General features: G+C 42.2%; 1 protein-coding gene across 2 annotated transcripts in view; it reads left to right on the forward strand.

Annotated features, from left to right (window-relative positions):
- Positions 1-4457: 4457 nt before the first annotated feature.
- MND1 (meiotic nuclear divisions 1) overlaps positions 4458-23826 on the forward strand; it is a 44779-nt gene continuing 25410 nt past the window's right edge. The window contains exons 1-4 of one of the 2 annotated variants that reach the window (XM_055795143.1): positions 4458-4795; positions 7177-7242; positions 8061-8118; positions 9925-10073. In XM_055795143.1, the coding sequence (XP_055651118.1) occupies positions 4793-4795; positions 7177-7242; positions 8061-8118; positions 9925-10073 (276 nt within the window). In that variant the 5' untranslated portion in view covers positions 4458-4792. Of the gene's footprint in view, positions 4796-5157; positions 5550-7176; positions 7243-8060; positions 8119-9924; positions 10074-23826 lie in introns of those variants that run through there. The other variant, XM_055795142.1, reaches the window with a different exon arrangement.

Genomic DNA, 23826 nt, shown 5'->3' on the forward strand with positions numbered 1-23826 from the left:
TAGGAGCTCACTTCGACTCCTTTCCTGTAAGAACAGATTTTCAGCTCCTGTTAACTTTCATTTGACATTGTACACGTATCTTCTGGGTCACTGGTGAACTCTCCAAACCAGAATCCTTGGAGAACTCAGTGTGATTGGGAACTTGCTGATGAAGTAAGAGAGAACCTTCAGATGCATCACGTGCCTTGGAACCAATCTCACTGGAGGGGACCGGAGACATCAGACTCGGTGTTGTGTTTGCCCGGTGGTGGGACACTCAGAAATGAGACGGCTGAAATACAGAGCAGCCATCCTTTTTCATGGACCTTGCCCCCAAACCCTCTAAAGGAATCCCATGTTATTTTTTCTTGCAAGTCATAAGGAATGTCAGCAGCCACATTTGAAGGCCATTTTTTTCTCCTGAAGGCAAACTTAGTGCAACATACCAGATCAGTTTGGGGTTGGGTTTGGTTTTTTTTTTTTTTCGGTCAGTCTCCAGATAATATATGTCCAGAAAATGGTGCTGAATCTACTGGAGTATGCTATCTGCCTTGAATTTCAGATCAGTTTACAAGAGCCTTTATTTGGCTGCCAGCTAAAAAACCCTCACTGCTTGAAGCAGAGCAGTGTTGGGTTGACATTCGGAGCTGCAGAGCACCTGTTCGTTCCCAAGGTCACGAAGAACAGAAGAAATAGCACAGGATACCCTGAAGCCACAGGGCTGTGTAGGCAAGACTCTTGTTGCATTCCCATTCTTTTCTCAATGATAGGCTAGAAATTATTTCTGCCCCCTGGATTATTACAGCAAAGGTTCTCCACCACTGAGCAAAATCAGGCAGGACGCTGAGGCTGGGGAGTGCTGCCCTTCACCAGGAAAATTCTGCAGTAAACGGCCAACTTGCTCTTTGGCTTTCCCATGGTACTTAGGTGAATACTGACCCAAAGGCGGCAGCAGCATCTTTTGGAAGTTCTGTAAACAAGAATACAGCACTCAGTCTCACCGACTAGTATGTTGGGGAGAGTAAGGCCAAAACACATGCATGTATTTTGGACACCCATTGTTAGCCCGGATCTCTTTAGAGTACTAACAACGTATCATTGCATGTTCAAAAACATTTTGTTGTCCCTTAGGCTGAAGTTCTCTCTCACATCCAGCTGTGCTGCTCCGTATGACACTGTCCCCATAGTTTTGCTGACAGTTCATGTGAATGGCACCTAATTTGCACCAGACAAAATGGTCTCAGTGAACCGCAACAGTCAATGTAATTTCTGTGGACAGATGTTCTCCCCAGGCCCCAGCTGTGCTGGTGGAAGAGATACTCAGCACTTGCTGCTCATTGCTACCTCCAGCTGAAGGCTGCTGACTCTCAGACCTGTTGGCTAAGCTAGGCATATGAATGCTCAGTTGTTCTTTTAGTGAAATGTCTAGTTACCAAACCCTTAGTACTTAAGCTACTCACCTAAATGAATCGGTAAGCGCTTACTTCAGCAGCTCCGCTAGCAAAGCTGTGGAAGCAGTACGTTTTGGAGCGTGGCCAGCTAGCGTTTCTCACCGAGTTAGATGTTTACAGGCAGAACGTCTGCTTACAGTCCAAACACTCATCTCAGAAGGAAGTGAGGCAGCAGATGCTGCAGGGACTGGCCTTTGTGGGATGCTCATACCCGACCATATCCCACCACAAACTGCCTGGACCTCAGAGAAGTTGGTATCGCCTTCCACAGGTGAGCATCTCCTAGAGCTCTCCTTGTCGTCCATCCTCAAGCTCTACTGAAGCATGTTTTTGCTGTCAGTCATACAGATGTTGTGGGAGGTAGCCACAGGACTCAGAAGGTTTGCTATTACTTTTCTGGAAATAAACTGATCTGCTGTTCAGCTTGAATTCTTCCCTTCTGCTGAAATAAATACTTTTGTAATTAAAGACTGCACTATGGTGCAGATACATGAAAGGAAAAAAATTGCAGCAGGACAATTCTCATTCTCCTACTTCCTAACATTCCTGCCTGCCATTGTCACTTTAATGTCCTTTCAAAACAGAATTTATGAATTTAATTCAATTAGAGAAAGCAACTACAAAAGTTACATAAAGAACAAAATGAAGAAGGGTACAAATTTCATCTCATCTAAGCATATTTTAACACTGACAAAGCAATGTATTTTCTCTACCTCAGGAACAGTGAAAAACTGGTTTGGCTGGTCCTTGGAAATTTCAGTCAGACACCTAGTGCAGAAAATTTCAGCCCAAACTGCTAAAGCTTGAAATCACAGGGAAACAAGAACAATCTTCTAATTGAAAGGCACAGTTATGAGTCCCCTTCCACAGTATTTCCATCCATTGTCTTGTTTTTATAGTAATAGTATGATTAGAATTTTTGTGAAATATCACGTTTTGACATTCTGAAGCCCATTAAAAACGTCCGACTTTTATGTATTTTAGGAGTCATTCATCCCACTTTACTCAGTAACGGAAAACCACCCTCACATGACAAAGCATGAGATGCTCCTGTGTATTCTCCCTATTTGGGACCTCTTCCATCCCATGGTCTTTCAAACTAACTAGTTTTGATCTGATGCTGCAAAATCTGGGAGGCGTCAAGAAACCTTCTATTACCGAGTAAATCAGGCCTAGTGATTTGGCCATGAAAGGGCTTCAGGGCTGCCAGCGCACTGGGGCAGCTGAGCCTGGCTGTCCCCAGGGGCGCAGGCAGAGAGAACCTGTTGAGCCTCCTGTGCCACCATCGCCCAAAAGCATGACCTTCTGTTTCAGAGGCAGATCTGCCATGCTGGCTTGGTGGCTGTGATCACATGCAACTGCTGAAACCAGGAACATCTTCCAGCTGTGGCTCCAGGTGTGTGCTCTGGCTGTGTGCTGGCTCCATCTGGGGCTGAGACTTGGGTGTTTGCTGCCAGTCTACTGTCAGGTCTGACATAGGGATGGGAGCATTGCTGCCTCACGGGGGCTGAACAGAAGATGCAAGGTGTGTGCCCCAAGCCGCTTCAGAATGAGCGTCCCTCTGAAACCCCCTTCCTCTCTCTCCTCTTCCTCTTCTCCCAGCAGCATGTTCAGCTCTGACACCCACTCTGCTGCTCACACTGTCGCCTGGAGAAAGCCCACGCAATAACAGGTGCTTTGCAAATGTCGTAGCAACCGTCTGCTTGGCAGTGATAAAAAAAAGAAGCAAAGCTCAGTTTTATTTCAGGCTGTGAAGAGCCAGGAAGGGGCCCACATCCTGGGGAGAGGAGGGCATGGTGACAGGAGGAAAACAACTGGCACAGGGAGCGTGGGGACATACTCACTTTGAGGGCTGGCCAAAGGAAGGGACAAGCCAGGGGACAGACTACCAGCCTTCACAAGAGATGAGGAGGCGTGCCAACAGAGCTCATCGCAAGTTAGCGAGTTGAAAACACGACGCACGAGAAATCATTAAAGAGCAAGCAGCTTTGTGTTTTGTACCAATGTTAAGCTTTGCATTAGTAATGTCCTTTCTAACTTGCATTTCATTTTTAATTATACACTGGTGCGGACAATAGGAACAGGATCGCCGAAGTGAATGTCAGCTTTCATGCTTTCATGGAGGGGGCACCTCGCAAAGGCAATGGAAAACCTTCATGGGGACTGCCTGAACATTCCAGCTTGTGCATTTTCATTTGTTCAATTTAAACGCTAGAATTAGTATGGCAGGTATGAACCCGCTGCTGTTAAACTGCAAAAGCAATTTCCCAGAACTGCTGCAGCTGAAGGAAGCTAATTTACAGCACAAATAATAATTAAAACAAACTGTAAGTAATTAGAGTCGCTAGAACAGTCATCTCAATGAACAACTATTACAAGGAACACCAGATGTGCCCAGGTCCTTTGCTTTCATGGGCAAAGAGGGTTTTATTTCTCCACATCCTGCTGCTCCTGTAAGAGGCTAGTTGTACCATACACGTCATTTTAGACCACCGTTAACGTGTTTGTATTTTACCTTTGCTGCTGGGCCTCAGAGAGAAACAGAACACGCTGTGCACACCCCGGGCAGCGCTGGCACATGGGGCCAGTGCCTGGCCTTGCAGGAGTAGCTGCTGGGGGGTGTAAAGCCCGTGTCCCATTGCAAACCCACAGCTGCAGGCGGGTTCAGAAATAAATATTTTCCTCCCTGATGATCCCACCCAATGGTGGTGGGATTTTAAAAACTTTGTGTTCGATAATACAGCAAATATATATTGAAGATACTGCAATTTTCTTGACAGATGTCATTGCCCATTGCCCTTTCTACACAAAATATAAAAGGTGTAGGTATTGAGAAACACATGAAGGCAAAATGAGATTTTGCTCTAAAGCCTGGGCAATGCCAAAGTGACGTACAGCCCCGGCCTCTCATCGTGTTCTCTGTGACTTGCACCACGTGTAACTCTGAGGTAGTTGGTGATAAAGGCCGCGTTTCGCTTCTCAGCTGCACCTGTCTGTGAGTGCCTACCGTTCGGGTTTAAAAAAAAAAATCCACCGAACACACGCTCGCCGGTATTGCCATACATAAACCGAGAGAGAAGCGATGCCCAGCTTGCTGGTACGGCAAGGCTGCTCCATACAAAGGCGAGGAGCTACGCCGCGGGCAGCACTACCCGCCTGCACAAGGCGCACAAACCAGACCGTCACTTCACGCCTCTTTTTCCCTCAGTTTTACCCTACGGCACCAGGCGGCCGCTCGGCCGGGGGCGGGGGGCGGCAGGCGGCGCTGCGGGCTGCGCTGCGCACGGCTGGGGCTGCGGCCGCCTCCTCCCGCCCGCTGGCGCCGAAATCAAACCGCGCCCTGCACCCGCCTCGGCGGCGACATGGTAAGCGGCTGCCGCGGCGGGGCCGGCCGCTCGCCTCCCGCTCCCTTGGCGCCGTGAGCCGGGCCGCGGGGCCGGGCGGGCAGCGAGGCCGCGGGGCTGCCGAGGGAGCCGCGGGGCGGGCGCGGCGGCACTGGCTCCGGCGCCGGGCAGGGCTGAGGGAGGGGGCGGCGCAGTCGACGGTGGCGGCCGGTAACGGTCGGCCGTGCGTCGCCTTGCCCCCGCACCCGCTGAGGGCGCCGCCGGGCGCCGGCCCGCTGAGGGAGAGCGGCGGGGTGCCCGCCTTGTCCCCGCCCCTGCGGCCGCTGAGGGAGAGCGGCGGGGCCGCCCGCCCGCCGCCGGGCCTGGGCCCGCTGAGGGGGAGCGGCGGGGGTGCCCGCCCGCCGCCGGGCTCGAGTCCCCAGCGGCCGCCAGGCAGCACCAGCGCTCCCGGTGCCCCCGGCCCGCGCCTCCCGGGCTGGGCCCCCCCGACTGCCGACACAGGCCCACGGCGGCGGGCCCGGGGGCGCGGCGTGACCGCGGCGCGGGCCGTTTCGTTGGTTTCTTGCAGAGCGACGTAGCTCCCGGCTGGCGCCTGGCTGAGCAGGGCCCGTCGCGGTCGCTCGGGGCGGACACGGTGCCCGCCCGTCCCGCCGAGCCCCGGGTTGAGCGGGCGGGGCCGCGCTGTGCCCCCCGCAGCGCTGCGCCCCCTCGGCACGGCGGGGGTGGGTGGGCCTGGTGTGTGCGGTAGTCACGGTGTGGGACACCTGGCAGAGAGGTAGGAGGAATCGGTGTGAAAATTAATAAAAGCTCTCGGAAGGCACGCGGCGCTGTTCCTGATCTCTGCTGGAGGGCTGGCCTGAGGCTTGGCGCCGTGCGTGCAGGAGCACGGCTTCACTTCCACGCCATGTGCGTGTAGGTGTTTCTGTTCCTGCTGACGGTGTTAGGGCTGCTTGGGAAGGCAGGAGGAAGATGATGATCGGTCTGTCTTCTGTTCATGCTCCTACTGCAGTGTCCATGGTGGCTGTACGTCCTGTGACGTGCTGACGTAGGGGACAGCTGTGACATCGATGCTGACAAGGATGTCACTGGCTAAAGTAGAAGGGAGGCTTTAAAAAATACTAATATGCCTCTATTAGATGTAATACTGAATTGCTTCTGTTCATGTCTGTGTGTTCATTCTAGCTGCGTAAGCTAGTTTTTCAGTTTATTTTTAAAAATCTCTTTATCAGTCTGGCCATTTTGCTCTTGATGCGGATTTAGGATGTTACGCTGCCCCACCGCATGATTTATTTAAGAAGGAAGCAGCGGTTAGGAACAAAAAAATGGTACTGACTCCTTTCTGCAGGGCTTGGAAATAAACCCATGTCGTCTTTCTCAAAGCACCATGTTACTAAAATCTCCAATTCCATAGACTCAAGGGCAGCAATACATACGTCTGTCTGTCTGTCTCCCTCTCTCTCTCTTTTTATAGGGAGACCTTTTTTGGCCAGCATTCTATTTTGCTCTTTGTCCTCCTTTCAGTTTCCCCTAGCAGCATGCAGAGGTGCAGGGTCTTGCAGCCTGTGAAGCCGGGAGTGGGGCAAGGAGAAACATTCCGGATTAATGTTATGGCCACTGCTTTTGGGTTGTTGAGGACTATACTAAACGCTATTAAAACTCCAATTCTCCGTGACATTCTTTTTACCCTGATTTTACAATAGGCATGTCAAAATAGTGTTTCTTAAAGTGGTCAGAAGAGGGTATTTCTCAGTTTTGTATTGCTGGTGTTAGTTTGTGAGTAGTCATTTCTGCCTTTTGCTTCTCTGAAACACAGTTTTTAAAATGTGACCTTGAAATTCTAAAGTTGAGTAGGAGATTTGAAGAAAGAGGTAGTACCTCAAAAGTGCTTTATGTTTTTAAAACAAGCCCTAAATGCTAAATGGCCTAGATCTCGCACTAATGTCTGTATATCACAAGATAAAACCCAATTCTAAAAAAAACCACAACCCAACCCCAAAGATATTCCTTCTTATCTTTTTAAGGACTATTAAACATGTGGGTGAGCTGCTGAGAATTGGTGTAAATATACATGTTTTTCTAATCTAGTAAGGTAAAACAAGGAGCGATATGGGTATGGCAAGTCACATTGAGGCTTGAGCTGGGTTGGGTTGTATGGAAGGTTGGTTCCAAACTTAGAATATAGGTTCTTCAGTTTAATAGACTGCTGGTAGATTAGCTTGGTGTAATAATTCTTTGGGAAGTAGTTTTTCTGGAAGTCTGGGGTTAGTGGTAAAGTATTTTTAAGGATGGCAAATACAACTTATAGGTAAACGGGTTTAAATTCTGAGCAGATGTTAATTATTCAAATGCATGAATTCACTGGGGGATTTTGTTGGGGTTTTTTGTTTGTTTTCCTGTTCTAGTCCAAGAAAAAAGGTCTGAGCTATGAGGAGAAGAGAGTTCGCATGATGGAGATCTTTTTTGAAACAGTAAGTGACTTGTAACTGACCTGTATTTACATCTCTGGGAAAATAGGTCCTAAAAGGAGCTTAACTGTAGATGTAGATGAACTCTGTATATCCTGCTATGCATTTCGCTGATGCCCTGTGTCGTTAATGTATAAATTACAGGGAGAGAGCTTGAGTCATGTAACTTTTGATCAGGTGGCTCATCCCCAGGTGGAGCCAACGCATGAAGATGCACAGGTGGTGTTAAATGCTTCATGTGCTGCCTATTCAAATATCCCTGACTCTGTTACTGTAAGAAAGATAGCAAGAGATAAGACAGCATCTTGCTGCAGTTTATGGGAGGAGGAAGAAATCTGAGTGTTAGAAAAGATGAGAGTTGACCTGAAAGAGGTCACTGGGGAGAAAAAACCTGGTGATCCAGAAGCAGAGCTACAATTATATTGGTGACATAAGTAATTCACAATGTTTCACCTATTAAAAAAATCACTGTGACATTTGAGTACTTGAGCAATGTGGTACACCTGGTGCTGACAATCTGTAACCTGGACTCTGTCTGTCCTAAGGGGTTTACAGTCTAACTTGAGAAAAAAATATGGTAACTTCAGAGCACCAAACAAAAGAACAGGCTTGTTACAATAATAGTCTTTTTTTTTTCTTTCCCTTTAATTCTCATAATATTATAATTCTATTGAGAGATATGCAGCCTGTTTCCTATAGCAAAACATAAACATGCAGTGTATTTCCTACTTGCTTTTGTTGGCATTAATTTAGTGTAAAAAACATCACGCTTAGATGACTCTGTCATTTGGAGCTGAAGTGTCTTTTATGTTTTTGCACAGAAAGATGTGTTCCAGCTGAAGGATATAGAGAAGATTGCTCCAAAAGAAAAAGGGATTAGTAAGTATTTACAAAAGTTATTTCTCTTGAGGCATTCATTGTTTTTGGGACGGGTCATACAGTGTAAATTTTCCTGGCTACAGTTTTGGGTTTGTGATTGTAATAATGGAAAAAATAGCTGGAAAGGGAGACTGGTCAATGGCAGGGCTGTAGCATTAAAAGTGACATCAACAGCATGCTCCTCCCTTGGTTTGCTAATGTTTGTCACTTGCAATAAGATGTTAGGGCCAGAATGGGAGATGATTAAAATGTCACAGTTAACTCCAGGTTAACCACTAGAACATGGGATGAGGTTTTTCCTGGAGTCTGAGATGCCTGACTTACAGTGACTTTCAGTGAATGAAATGATTATGTGCACTCAGGTAGTGAACAGAAGATTTAAATATCTGTCTGTAATGTCAAAAATATAAAATGCCAGTCCAGATGTACATGATCAATGTTCTGTTGAGCTTTTCTAGAAAAAAGATGGCTGGACAGCTGTAAATGGGTTTGTCTTTTCAATGGAAGCCTTCCTGATGAGATCCATTGGTTTAGGATTAGGTCTAAGAGGATTTATTTTATGCTGTTCAGTTCTGTATATACCCCGTTCTGTTTCTTTCTATGTTCATCGACGAAAGCTGGGCGAAGCATACTGTTTGTGTAGTTGACACCGTCCTTGACTAGCATATCTTTGTGGTACTTCAAGAGTAAATGAACTTGTTGAAAGAGCTGCAGGCATATGTGAATATTGCAAAGCAGTGTTTCTTGGTTATGTCAGCAGCTGACAGACACGCTCATAGGTTTCTGGAGAGGTGTGGTGCTGTCTTGATTGGTTTTTCAAGCCATATGTTTAATTGTAATTTTGAGGAAGACGATGCAAAACAGTAAATACAAGCAATGAAATTTCACATTTCAAAATCTGGAGCGTAGAGTTTCTAAAACAATTAACACCTCCGAATGGTTCAAATTCATCCTGCCTCTGCATATGAAGGCAGTTGGCCACACAATCCAAACCCCAGTTAACCTGAAAAGAAAAACTAGCCTGTGGAAATGCCCCTGTACTGGCACCCGGCCTATAGCTTGCAAAAGATTGGATGTTCCTGATCTGTGATTCCCTTTAGACTTGAAATGGAAAGTCAGTCCCTGAAAAACTTGAATTTGCTCAGAAGACTTTATCTGCAACACTGGAGGATAATAATAATTACTTTGCTTTGCTGAACAGGTATAATTTTTTTGAAATGGTGAATTATACCACATATTTGCTAGAAAAGGAACAATTATGTTCAGAAATGTTTTGGGTCCTTCTGAATGCAGATGACTTTCTGTATTGGAACTGAATATAACAAAAGTAAAATCTGCCCCTCCTGAGTCTGTAGCCAGGTGATCTTGTTGCCTCTGCTGCTGTTAAATGCTTTGATAAACATTACAAAGTGAAATGCAATTACACTTCTAATCTAGAAATTATAAATTAATCCATGTTAGACTTAAGATTGCAAGACAACTTCTCAAGTACCCTCTCACATGAGTTTGTTATTGTATTGTGCTATAATATGCATGTATGTTTTATGATACTTGCGAGCAGTGTTTTACAAACATCTGGTAGCAGATGGTACAGAATAGCAGCCTTTATGTTTATAAACTGCTGACTTGAAAGAGATTCATCCCTTGAAGTGAAGCATCAAGCATGGTGTCCTCTTAAACTCTTCCAGGTTGCTGACACTGTAGTGAAATATGCATACAGGTGCTTGTAGATGATGGCTTATGGTATTCATAATTCTCCATAGTTTAGATGCTATGCAGTTCTAATTTGATTTTTTTTTTTATTAGCCTCGATGTCAGTGAAAGAGGTTCTGCAAAGCTTAGTTGATGATGGCATGGTGGACACCGATAGAATTGGAACTTCTAATTATTTCTGGGCTTTTCCCAGTAAGGCTCTTCATGCCAGGAAGTGTAAATTGGAAGAATTGAAGTCTCAGGTAAATCTATTTTAAGGAAAGTACTTATTTACCTGAATGGGTTTGCTTTTTCGTATACCCCTTGTCATTCTTGTTCATATCACACTCTCTTCGTGTGTGCATATGTATGTATGCACACAGATTTTTGCTATAGGAATTGTGTGGCATGCATGGTGCAACATTCTCATTATCTTGCTATCATGTCAAAAAAGTTTTGGAGGTTGTTCTTGTTGGAGCTTGAGAAGACTTTTTGTCTACTTGCTGCTGAAAGCATGTGCAAAACGTGATGCAAAACATCATTTAAAGGGTTCCACTAAATGCTTAGGCAACATATGCTTTTATGTGTCTTTATATAGTGTAGACCATCAAGTGGTAATGATCTAAATCTATGAAAGGACTGAAATGCATAACCGAACTAAACGTAGCGATAGTTTCTGCTCATGGCCATTGTGCTTTTCCTCTCTGTTTTTAGCAGTAGCTTAATTTGTGAGTGCTTTTGTAATCCCATATTGCACCTTTATTAGGAGAGAAGAGCAAATTGGTCATTATCTTCTGCAGAAGAGCAAGGCGTCTTTTCTTGCAACCTTGCAACATTGCTGTTTTACTGATCTGGTTCTTTCCTACTTTTTAGGAACTGTTTGTCTTGCTTCTTTTAATTGGGGTGGGAAATCATCTCTTCATGAGTTTATTTGCAGCTGGAGTACGTGATAACAAGATCAATAAACTATCTTTATGGTCTGATTGCACCACAACAGTGTCAACTTCTCCAGTGCTTGTTTAGCATTATGTCCATTCATCAAAGAATCATTTGAATTAATGCAAATTACTGGTAGCATCTGAACATTTTCAGACATTATTTTCTTCAGGCGTAGCTTTGGTATCATCATTGCCATCTTCTGCACGGCATTGTAAACTTCACCTGCTTTTTAAAGCTCCAAATTAATTCTATTAAAACATGCTTTTTCCCCAGCTTCAATTGAAAAAGCAGTTTGTCAATCTGAAGACTGTTCAAAGCAGATTAAAGTGTGATCAGTGCAGTTGAAATTGCTTGTTTATGCATAGAGTGCTCTGTGACCAGCCGAGAGGTAACCTTGTCAGTTATCCCTTGCTATGCTGTCATTGCTTGTGAATCTCTGTCATAAATAAACTGAAAGAGGCCAGTCCACTGTTCTGTTCTAACCAACGTAAGATTATTTCCTTTTGCCCTGAGCATTTTTATTACTGGCCTGGATGCTCTAGATGGCTATCTGAAGGTATTTTATGTGTCTGCTTGTGTGGATCTGGCAGAGGGAGGAGGCTACTGGTACTGTGTTGCATACCCGATTCCTTTGCAGCAGTTTTCAAGGCCAAGAATTAAGACTTGCTATAACTTTCACTTCCTTTCTCCTTATTCACTAATTCATGTCATCTTTATGACCCAGTGATACAGTCAGGGGTCTGTGGCAGTAAGGAGGAAATGCTGCAGTCCTTCCCGTCATTGACTGGAACTGCCTATTGACAATTTTCCAGGCAGGTGCTTTGGATGGGTTGGAAAGTGCCACTTGAGTTAGCTGTTGTGGTAGTGTATGGGTCATCAAAATTATCAACCCTTTAATTACAGTTTCTGCCACCGACTTGCTCTGTGTTTTGAGTAACTTTAACAACATCTCGGATGACCTGTTAGTGTCTTGGATATAAACTGTACCTTGTGTGTACTGAGACTTGGCTAATATGAAGTTGTCCCACTGACAGTTTTGTCTTTTCCTTACTGCCTTGTTTTCAGAACTCAAAAGGAGTCCAGATGTTAAAAACTTCCTCGATTCAACTGGATATGCTTGTAATATTTCCAGGCACGGACCTAGTTTGGCATGACTGGGCTTAAGTTCACTTATATTGACTGATAGTAATAATGTGCTCATTCCTACACCAGTGAAGTTTTGTTTATCTGAAACAGATCAGTTTAACTCTGCACTGAACTTGGAACAGTTTCCTGGTAAAGTTACTCTCCTTATTAGTATAGTCACACCAGTTTTAGACCAGGTTACTTACTCTGCAGAATGTAAATGTCAGCTGAGCAATTGAACAAATACATGCCAAAATGCCTGCTTTGTTCACTAAACACCCTGGTGCCACTGTCTTGTTGAATGCGAATGGTTTGCTCTTGGATACTTTCTGGTTTTGCTTGTGCTCCATATTATAGCCAAGTAGTTGAATGAAGAAGTTGATATTTATTGTCTTTGCCCTTGGGCCCAGTCCCATGATGAATTTTAAAGGTAATTGATCACGCAGGTCTCTGGCATACCCTGATGAATAACTTCCTTGAAACGTCTTGCAGAATCTGCCTAATGCGCTCCACCAGAAGTATCCAGGCGTTACTACAAACATATGCTGTACTGCTTTAAATGTACTGTTACATTATTAAACATAAACCCATCTATTATTATGGAATTATAATAGGCATGTAGTTATTGTATTGTGATGCTATTTTATGGCTATTTCTGTGTAGGAAATAAACTGTGCTGACATAAAGAGTTTTGCAGTATAAACCTGTTCCGGTTGAATGAAATAGTTTTGTTACCAGACCCTTATTTGCAAACCAAGTCCTGCATATGGGCTTATTGATAGAAGAGCTCTCTTTAGGCCGCGTTATGAGTCCTTAAAAGTACTTATATTCATTACCTTGCTTTTCTGATGAGAATGGAAATGTTTCAGTATTGCAGGGAAAAACATTTTCACTGCTGAAAATAGCTTCTCTGTTGACACTGTGGAAAGGTGGCATTTTCAATGAATTATCACTCTGAACATTTTTACAAGATGATAACAGATTCTGTCTGTGAGTTCAAGTTAGCTATTTTAGTATTTGTATTCTTCTTGATGGGAACACATACAGATTTTCTTAAGGGTTTCTAAATCCAGTCACCAAGTATCACAAAACTTCTTGGCAGAGTATGCAAAGCAGAGGAAAAAAGTAAGCGATTGTACCATTTCTGTTGCATGTTGCCTGTCTTTGATCATTCCTGGATACAGCTTGTGGCATGCTGAGAGAGATGTGTTTTCTTTCCGTGTCTTGTCCAGATTGCTTGTTAACTACATGAGCTGGTCTCTTTCTTCAGCAGTTAAAAGCCAGAACCAAGCTGCCTTACTTAAGGCACAAGTTTAAAAATCAAGCAGTTCAGTTGATACTGCAATTAAGGGCTTTTCACCAGGAGGCAGTTACCTTTTTTCGCTGAGGGTATGGTTAAGTAGTGAAGGGAAAGGAGTGATGCCAAATGCTGAACTTGGGACATTGGGAAATAACGTGGAGGAATATCGAACAAGCTTCACCACGATGCAAATTCTCTTATTAATTCCTAGTGCTGAGGCTTATGTTTGACGAGTTGGGCCTGCTACAGGACCTTTGGCCTGAGTATGTTGGTACTTCGTAATGTTTTAGCCAAGTTGCTTGTAGCTCTCTGCATCTTACAGAGCTTGTGACTGTGGGGAGGCTGGCTTAGGAACTAAATTTTTTATTTTTTGTTTCAGGTTTTTTTAGTGATAATCAAGCCACACCCCAATGTAGAGACTTGGTAGCAAAGAAGTTTGGCTCAACATTCATAATGAAGAGCAAGGCAGTTTTATCTGGATGTTTAAAGTTACAACTCTACAGTTGTTGTATATACCCTAGAATTATTTTTGGGAAGGATCTATTACATGGTCAGTGTGATCCCCTTGTGCAGAGATGTGGCAATTATAAACAATGCTTGAAATATATTTTCTTTAGGCACAGCTTCCCTCCCCACCCCCATCTTTCAAGTTACTTTTGTGTGGGCAGGTGTTCGGAGAGGGGTGCTAATCCCTGAACTGACATATAGCAAATCTTGTGCTGATCTGCTTAGGATTGGGATCTGGGTGCTGCTCTAACCCAGGGTTACTGTTTGGATTTCTTCCTGTTTTTCTGAAAAGCTAGGACAACAAATATCTTAAGTTTGTGTAGCATCTACTGCATTTTTTTTTTCTCTGATAGCTCACAGATTAAGAATTACTAAGTAGATTCCTATGAATTTTTGTATTGATTTGTTTTGCAGTGGCATGGTTGCTCTTTAAGATTTATGCCTTCTGCCATATGCTTATTCTTCACCTCTTGGTTATGCTTATGCAGCTGTGAATTGGACCACTGAAAAAATAAAAGATGTTGGAGGTTGCATTTTGGTTAGGTGGGTTTATAGTTGTTTCACTACAGCTATGAAGTGGTGAAACTAGAGCGAGGGTGTGGATTGAGTTTTGTTTTAACAAGGTTTATAAGTGGAGAAATTTTTAATGGAATTTCACCTTTGTTGAGAGAACTGTGGAAGCTTCACTGAGAGGGTGGGGTGTTTTTTGCCTTCCGTAAGAAAAGCTGAAAGGATGCGGTTTTATTCTTTATCAGTATTTTCCTGGCAGTCAGGTTCTGAAGCTTTGAATTACCTATGATCAATTATATGTTGAAAAAATGAGATGTTTATTCTTGGCATAACAATACTGGAAGCTTAGGGGTTTTATTAAACTAACAAAGCATTTGACCTAATTTGTGTAAACAGAAGGGTCATCATTTATTGATGATTCCTCTGCCTGTTGTTGATTGATTTCATAGCATGCATAAAATGAGGAGAATGGAGATGAGCAACTCCAGCATGTTAATCACAGTCACATTCAGTCTCAGGCAAGAGCTGCTGATGTGTTTTGTACAACCGGCCCCCTTGCGTGTTTGGGGTTTGTATTGTTCCGATGTAGGTATTGCTACAGAAGGGATGTGAATGTGAAGGATATGTTACCTGCTGAAGAAGAAAAGGCACGTATGCAGCCAACAACTGTTGTCAAGGTTTATCAGGTAGGGAATGGCATATCAGTGAGTAAGAGAAACCTTTCTGGTGTAACCTTAGTATAAACAGATTCTGCTTAGCTTTTCTTTCATTTCTTCATCTACATCTTTGGTAGAACGCTTGGAACTGTGCGGTCTGTTTTAAATAAGGTGGATTAATGCTTGTTTGCATTTTGGTTTATAGTGCCTTGAATTAAGTATTAGTTAAGGTAAGTAGTGCAGTGAGGCCTTTTTCACCCAACCCTTAGAAGCCATAAGGGATGTCCCATCTCTCTGTGCATTGCCCGCCATAGCCAGCATGACTGGGGGGATCTAGGCTGGAGCTGCACAGGGCAGGCTGAGTACTGACACTACAGGGCGTAAGGGAGGCAGGAGCAATTCTGGTGATCCTTGGTGACATCCAAGGGTGTCTGTCATTGTGTGACAGGGATATATGATTGAACAATAAGGTCACAGAGGATTGCCACAGCATAATAGAATATTTTTAATCTTAACGTAGGGACCTGGAGTACCAAATTCTTCAAAGATCTTGCAGGTTTTAATGTCATTACTGACAGTGCTGTGAGCACTGTACTTCAGTAGCTTGGGGAAACAACCACTTTACTTCCTTTCCCCAGTCTGGTTTTGTGACAGCTCATTTCACTGTTCAGTGCAAAACTGTTCATTTCACCGTTTTATTGTTGTCACACCTACCTTATTTCTCGTGACGTTGCTTTCTTTTGGGTTATTCTTTTGTATTCTCAGGCTTTGCAATAACAGCAAACGTATTATAGCTGCTTTTCCTTCTGAGACTGATAGCAGGATGATGTCACCTTGTACCACAACAGAGAGTAAACAGTCTTTTTAGAGCAGGACACAAGACGGGCTTTTTATGCTGTTCCCTGTGCTCACTTCGAGACACGCTTGAGCATCAGAGACTTGAGGAGAGTTTCTGGCAATTTTTTTTCTCCCACTAAGCATTGCATTGAGCCAGTGTTAGTTGAGATGGAAGGAATTAGCTGATGTTTCGTTCCTTAAATCCCAGCCTTAGGGTTTGTAAAAGCAGGGATTTTCACTTCCCATGACTCATGTATTGAGCCAGGGGAAGAACTTGAAGTTGGTACATCCTAACTCTCCTTTGGCAGCTAGTTTAAAAAAAAACCAACCCAAACCAGAAAAAAACACCAAAAAACAACCCAGGAATTAACTTGTTTAAATAGTGATTTCACATGTACCAAATTGTTTGTACTTACAATTATTTAAATATGAAAAGAGAAAGGATTTATTTTCTTTTTTCTTAAAAAAAAAAAAAAAAAAGACTTGGGGAATCCTATATTAGGAATGTGTGCTTTTGTTAGGAATGCATGTAGTTTGAAATAGTTAATGCGAAAAAATAATCATATTGGTGTGTAACGTGGCTTGAAGGCCTCCTGGAGGTGTTTGACAACATAACTAAAAGGAGAGAACCTGATTTGTTCAGAATTGACACAGGAAATTTTGAGTTTTAACCATCAGAAAGTCCTTTCAAGATGCAGCTTGGTTTATTTCTATTCTTTTAGACAGATGTATTTTTCGTCCTCAAATACTGTGACTGGATTACTGTGTGGAAAGTTGCTGAATAGAGACTGCTCGAGACCACTGACCAAAGCATGAGAAACTTTTGCTGTCCATGCTATTTGAGTCTGAGCAGCCTCCTCGATCCTGTGGACTCGCTCGGCTGTCAGTGTATTTCCACAGAGTTTGGAGATTGGTTCTGGACTGCTAATAGGTACAAGTGCTCAGAGGTGGCTGGGTTAAAGAAATCAATCCTGAACTGAGGTGGAGAAGTCAGATGTTCAGTGAGGGGTAACAAGCCTGATGGCGCTTGGAGTCGCGTGATGCTGCTGAATATGTCAGGCAGGATGTGTGCGCTGGCTGGTGCTTTGAGTCAGCCAGTGTGCTTGGGGGACCTCCTGCTGTGAAGCAAGCTTTCTGCACGGCTCTGCAGAAGTGTCTTCAGTAGATGTTGTATCGGTCTTTTAACAGAGCTCCTTGCAGACCTTGGATCTCTTCCAGTTTTCAGCCTCTGTAGATGGTTTTGAATGCAGGGTCTCTCACTGTTTTGTTTTGGTTGGTTGTTTTTCTTTCTCCTCGTGGTAGTGATGGTCTATCCCTAGAGGTCATAGAATTACAGAATTGCTTAGGTTGGAAAAGACGTTTAAGATAGTCCAGCCATTAACTTAGCACTGCCAAGTCCACCACTAAAATATGTCCCTGAGTGCAACATCTTTGGAATCCACAGCTTACTGCTTTTTATAAAACAAGTTTTTTTGGAGGTGCAAGATTTTCACTTTATGATCAGTTGAATGCCTGTAGTAATTCAGTACATTTTTAAAAAGACTTTTTTTTCCTGTAGTGAACAGAAAGGACTTGCATGCATAAAGTGTCTTAAGGTTTATCGTGACCTTAGCTCTAAGCTTTTCTAAAAGGTATTTCAGCTAAGCTTATCTTTTTAGTATGAATTTTATTGATGTTGGAGAATAGCAAAGTTAGAGTTGTTAAAGAATTGTCCTCTAAAACCAGAGAAGCACATCAGTACTTCTGCAACTAATGTGTGTGATTTGTGTTAGGGATTATTTATTTAGACATTTTTCTCTAATACGTATGCTTACAATTTAATTTTATTAGGTTGCAGAAAACGTAATGAATTGTCCCTTTCCATGAAAAATAAAAGTCTAATTGCTGAAGAGGTCTCTTTTAATGCCCACTATACTATACAGGCAGGATCCCAATGTGTTGCCTAAGCATTTACAGCAGTTTTCCCGTATCCATGCTGGACCTCCCTTTTTTGCTCATATTTGAGGGTATCTCATTTAGCTTTCTACTTTATTTATTTATTTATTATTACTTGGATTGACCTGGCCAGCTTGATAATTGCAGCCCCAGTCTGCTGGGTGGTTCCATTCCTTTATGGCTCACTTTCTCCCCCTCCCTCCCTTGCATAGTAATAACTCTCCCAACAGATGCAATTAGTGACTCCTCCCTATTTTCAGCCTGCATGCTTTCACTAACCTGTATGTTTTCTTTGAAATAATGACTAGACACGTAAAGAAATGGCCAGCTGTGAAGCTGGTATGCTATGACCAGCTAACTTCATACCGTCCAGTGAGAGCTGTAGCAGTAGGAAGTGTCCTAAAAGCAAGAGGCTGAGAATTTGCATCATTTAAATATTGAGAATATGTTGATTATCTATGCTTGTTTGTTTGTTGATCCTGTAAAGCTTATTCCCTGGATCAGTCTCCTGGAAGATGCTAATAATTTTTTATTTGAAGCATCCAGGGGTTTTGTTACCTCTTTGCATCTTGCACTGTAAAAATGTTGATGTCTTGAAATGATTCTGAATTTAGTAAGTCCTAAAATGTCCAGCAGAGAATACTCTTCTAATGCTGTAACTTATTAGAGCCTTGTGGAATTATGTTTAATGGCATGCTACAAGCCCTGGGAGGGTATGCTTAGTTACTGCTGTCATGGCAGACTTCTAAAAATACAGTGCTCTGGAGGCTTCTGTTAGAATTAAGCAACCTAATAATTTGGTGTTCATTAGTTGAATTTCATGCTTTTCCTTTCACTAGCTGTTAATATATAACTAGATTGATGGCAACTGTGAAGTGTAGCTTTTCCTTTCCTGCCTTCTTGATGAGCATAAGCTAAAATTGGCATGATTTAATAGCAATTATGTTTTTTACAAAAAAAACCAAAACAACGGGCTCTGTAGTAGCTGTAAAGATTATAAAGAAGGCTTGAAGGAAGAATCCTACTATATTAAAAAGGATATATTGTTACGATGCCCTGGTAGTGTATTTTATATATTAATTCTGATAATGCATGAGGAAGTACTAGGTTTTTCTAACAGTGTTTTCTATGAAAGTGTGAATTTTTTAGGTAATATCACATAGTTTATTTTTCCTTTTCGAAGAGGCTTGCACGCTGCTGGCTCCGCTCCTGACATTGCAATGAAAATTGTTACTCTGAAATGCAAAGACATTGGGAATAAACATGGGGCTGTCATTCCAGAAGCCCAGTCAAATCTGGCACAGATGCAGCCCTGTGCCCTGCACATCTCCCCTGCCCCAGCGTTGGCATGCGATATGCGACTGACAGTTCAGCATATCGGCAGAAACCCAGCGTCCTGAGAAAGTTTAAAGACTTAGATGTTCTGCACTGTCGGGCAAACCTGGAAGTTTGCCTCTGCTGTAAGGCCAGGAGCTTCCAGCCTGGGGATAGGGTGGAGGCAACAGTAATTTTCAAAGCTGGATTTGTTGGTGACAGCGAGTTGTAATCTTATTTAATTTTAACTTTGACTTTCATCTTAAAATCTTGTCATTCAATTAATATAGCATATTTTATTTTAGAAAATTAGCATGCATGCAGAAATAAAATACGAGCATGCAATTTTATATCTCACTTCATAGCAGTTTCCCCTTCTGAAAGGAATGAAATTTAAAAATAAAAACCCCCGTAGTATAAAACCAAAATGTGTGGAGTTAGTTTGAAGCAGGAAGACTTTAGAGGAAAGGCCTTTCTCATCACAGTCAAACAGCTCATTAATGAGCACATGGTAGTTCCATTAAAGACTATTCTTCCTATCAGGAGTTTGAGATGACTTGGTTATCTGTCTGAGCATTACTTAAAAACAATGAAATTGGCACAAAGAGTGAATATGTAAGAGTGCTGCCAAAACTCTGAAATTCGATACGTGTATTTTACTGAGGCTTTTTATTTTACTGATAACATCTCAGTGTAGAATTTGGGCTTTTTAAGAAGTCTGTGGAATAAATTTTTGATTTGTTTTTTGTAGTCTTTAGGCACGGCTTCAGCTCAGGGAATATCAGATGAATATTGTTTTTTAAGTTGGGACTGTCTGTGCTTAGTCCCTGAAGGCCATGTCAGCGTATGGTCAAGCTGCTTAGGACAGCAATCTTTAAAAGCCCTTTAGGGGAAGGTGAAAATTTTTCTTTTTCCTCTCCCTTTCTTTCCAAGGGAAGATATTTTTCAGTGTTCTTTCTGCCTTGAACAGACCTGTTAACTATGACCTTGGACTTCATAGGTTTAGTAAAGACACTAATAGGCAGTAACAAGCACCCTTCGTGTCCAGGTATTAAAATTTTCTATAGTTCTGTCAGTCATGTGGGTGCTTTTTGGCTCTTTCAGTTTCCCTATTAGACTGCATTTATGAAACAGTGTTGAAGAATGAGGAGTTTCAGCTTCTCTCCCACCACCACCCCCACCACCCCCCTTTTTTTTTTTAAGGTTGATCAGGCATACTTAGTATTTGTATCTGAGTAGACGGCCATCTGTCCCTCAGGTTGTGCCAATTATGCCAATTCTGAAAGCAGCCAGAGAAATTCAGTTCTTTCATTCAGGCTGCACAGCTGTTTCTTTCACCTTCAGTCTATTAAGGAGATTGGCCTGGAGTGGTTATTTTCTGTGGCGTAACTAGTACTTACCAATGGTGTTGCAAATGAATGAAGCAAAACCAAAAGCTCATGGCAACACATCTTCTCTACATAAACTTTAACCTAACAACTATGGCAAATGTAAAAAATCAGAAAATAATTGAATTAAAAGCTACTTTTAATGTAGAGGGTTTACTACAGTAACAATCTTTAAAATAATTGCAGCTAGCAATATAAGGCTTGTGCATGGATTGGTGAAGGTTGTAATGGAGGGGAAATTCCTCATTGTTTCTTCTGGATAACCCACACATTCTGTTTTCTTTATCCAAAACCAATTGCAGGAAGAAGAACTTGTCTCATACTCAGCATGAACTGAGAATAGAGCCATGCCTAATTTACCATGTGATATTTTAGTCTCACTCTCATGCTAAATAAACCAGGATTATAGGCCTAAATTTAATCTTGAAACACAAAATGGATTGTGTTTGTGGGAGAGGCAAGTAAATCGGTGTTACCAACATGGATACTCCAGCAAAACATAAATACTACTTATGAATGCAGAGATCTAACTTCAGAATTCTTACTTTTTGAGAATCTTTATAGTGCTTTGTTGGACAGTTTTATGGAAAGTCAGATATTTGTTCAGTTATTTACCTGAAAAAACCTTCACTTATTTAGCTTGAGTGTCTGATACTTTTTTTTTTTTCCCTCACTGACATAAGTAACAATCCAAAAGTAAAAAATAGTACTTTAAAAAGACAACACTTGCACGCTGGCAGAATTAATAGCATGATATGTTGGAAGAAGTATTATTCACTTAAAAGAATCATTATTCACTTAAAAGAATTGGCACACCAGCCCTTCATTTTGAATAGCGAATGCAGTTTGGTTTGGGTCCCCTTTTTCTCCAGAAAGCTATACTTATTCCCTACCTTCTCCCAAGTTTTTGAACTGACTCTTTCAAAGATTGCATTAAAAATGACGTAATCTTTTTATGGTAAAATATGTAGCATGCATAGAAGAAAGAGTGCTTGTATTGAACATTTTTCCAGTATACCTATAATGACGTAATTAAGGAAAGAATAACCTTGTGAGTACGGAAATATAGTGGGCCCTGACTCTCTCTTCTCTTTTTCTACAGTTTGCTTACTATCCATTTTATGGTGTTCTTTTGCTAAAGTGTCTTGTCAATTCTTCAATTTCTGAATTAAAAATTATTTTTCTATATTGTGTTAATCTCTACTTTTCTTCTTGCCTGTATATCTTGAACCGCTGCTGTCTCCTGGTTGCTTCTCTCATGTTCCTTCTAAGTCCCAGCAAACACGATTCCCTGCTTCGTATTGCTGAATGACTTACAGTGACCTGGGGTAAGATGTTGCATGCTTCTTTTCTCTTACTTTTCACAAAAGAAAAAAAAAATCTTTTAATTGTATTTACATAATGCGTGTATGTTTGCTGTCAGTGCTTCACCATGAGTACATCCCATCCCTGACTAAAGTCGCAGTGAACCTGGTGCCTGTTCCTCCTGCAGTTCAGTTTGCTGGGTTATCTGCAGTACTGGTATTTCACAAGTGGTGCACAGGTGTCCTGAGAGCAGAGCAGAAGTGACAATGCTGCCATTCATGGCGGTGCTCTCTACTCCACTGTGAGCATAATCAGCTAACTTAAAAGTTCACTCCTGTGTCTTTGGAGGCGCTGGCAAGTATGTATTTGTGACTGTATGTGTCAAAGTAGTAGTTGTGTGATTACTTTGTGTAGTACTTTAGGAAGCAATACCACACATCATTGCATGGAGGTCTTTGTGGTTTGTGTCCCCCCCCTTCTCTTAAGTTTTATTCGTTTAGTCAACAGTGAATGTTAAGTGGTTTCTTTTAGTAATGTTCTGTGCCTTTCTTTTAAGACAACAGGTCTGTTTTCAATATTTTCAGATTGTTCTTTGGCTGTTAATCTTTTGCATTTTTACTCTCTCTATATTATTAGTCTGCTTTCTGGGTTCACTTTTTTTTTATTCTTTCTTTAAAATCTAGAGGAATGCTTTGAAGTACTTTCTCTCCATGCCTTCTGTCAATTCCATTTAAGTTTTTCGGTGGTGGGTTAGGTTTAACATAGGAAAGAAATAACACCCATCTACTGCAAATGTCACCCTAAAATTCTTGAACTGCTTTTGTTTAAGCTAAAAGCAAACAAGCCCTTGCCTCTGGCCTGAAACGGAGCATAGTGAGCTTCAAACCCAAAGTAAATAACTTTGCAAAGTTATAAACAATTAAAAAATGAATGTCTTGAATTCTTCTGTAGTGCCACAGAGAGTAGTGCTCACAATAGTGGTAGTTCTGAATACCATTTTTGGATGAATGTTTTGGCAGAAAGAAAACTGAGCATATGATATTTCTCTTTAAGACCATAATGACAGTGGCCTAACAGCTGTGAATGCTCTTGGTGGTTAGCATATGAGACCTTGGTTTGATTCTTGTCCAGCATGCATACTCTGGGGTCTGTGTTTGCATGGCTTACACCATGTCTGTAGATATTTTAATGTATGCTAGGGAGACAAGCTACATGTTTGGTGGGAGATTGGTGGTTAGAGTGGTTAAGAACGAGAAACCAGAAGGAATACGACCAACAAAAACTATTGCTGGGAAATAAAAATCCCGTTGTGTAGAGCTAGGACAGTATAAGGCAGGTTTTGGGAAGGAACGTTCCTCCTCCTACTCTACATCACTGACTTGCCAAAGTGGAACCCTAACAGTAATGCATGCATAGTATATTATAAATTACCTGTGTATGTCTAGTCTGTATCGTTTGATACAAACCAGACCCCACGGCCTGTGGTGGAACTGATGGTTATCCTCAGCATGGAGCACTTAGCACACGCAAACTGCTGCACGAATGTATGGCTAAACACTGAAGGACCTTTGCAGGGTAAGGAAGAACATCCTTTTGTGGATTTTGGGTTGAGAATTAGTGTTGAAGCTAGGCCAGTGGTCAGTTAATTGACTGCAGTGGTCTGTAAAAGTAAAGGAACTGTTTCCCAACTCTCCTGTTTTGTAGATTCTAGTTAGTTACTTCATTAAACTTTTCTTGCAGGCTCCTACCATGTTTTGCAAACACTGAAGATGCTCTTGTGGAGGATTATTTTTTTTACTTTTTGAGGTATTTAGTCTCCCCTCCTTCTTTAAACAGCTTTCCCCTAATGACATTTTTCCAGCTTTCTTGCATCTTGCTTAACTATATGCTGATTCAGAGCAGTCAGACCGGAGACATGAAACTTTCTAATACAGCGGAGTGTCTCTCTCTGTACTTGTTTTCCACACCTGGTCAGTTATACTTGTGTCAGACAAGGTTGTTCGTGTGTCAGACAGTGTAGAGGGGAGACGATAAGTAGCTTTTTCTCCAGATCAAACTCACTGCTATTGGCAGGAGTCAGATTTTGCTCAGGGTGGTTAATGTTTCTTGAGAAATTGTTTGCCAATTCCTTTGAAAAAATGTCCCAAGATTGCTCCAAGGATTCAAGTCTTCTAGCTGCTACTGTGCTCCTTTGCAGTCA

The sequence above is a fragment of the Falco peregrinus genome, chromosome 2, assembly GCF_023634155.1.
Source record: "Falco peregrinus isolate bFalPer1 chromosome 2, bFalPer1.pri, whole genome shotgun sequence".
Taxonomy (NCBI): Eukaryota; Metazoa; Chordata; class Aves; order Falconiformes; family Falconidae; genus Falco; species Falco peregrinus.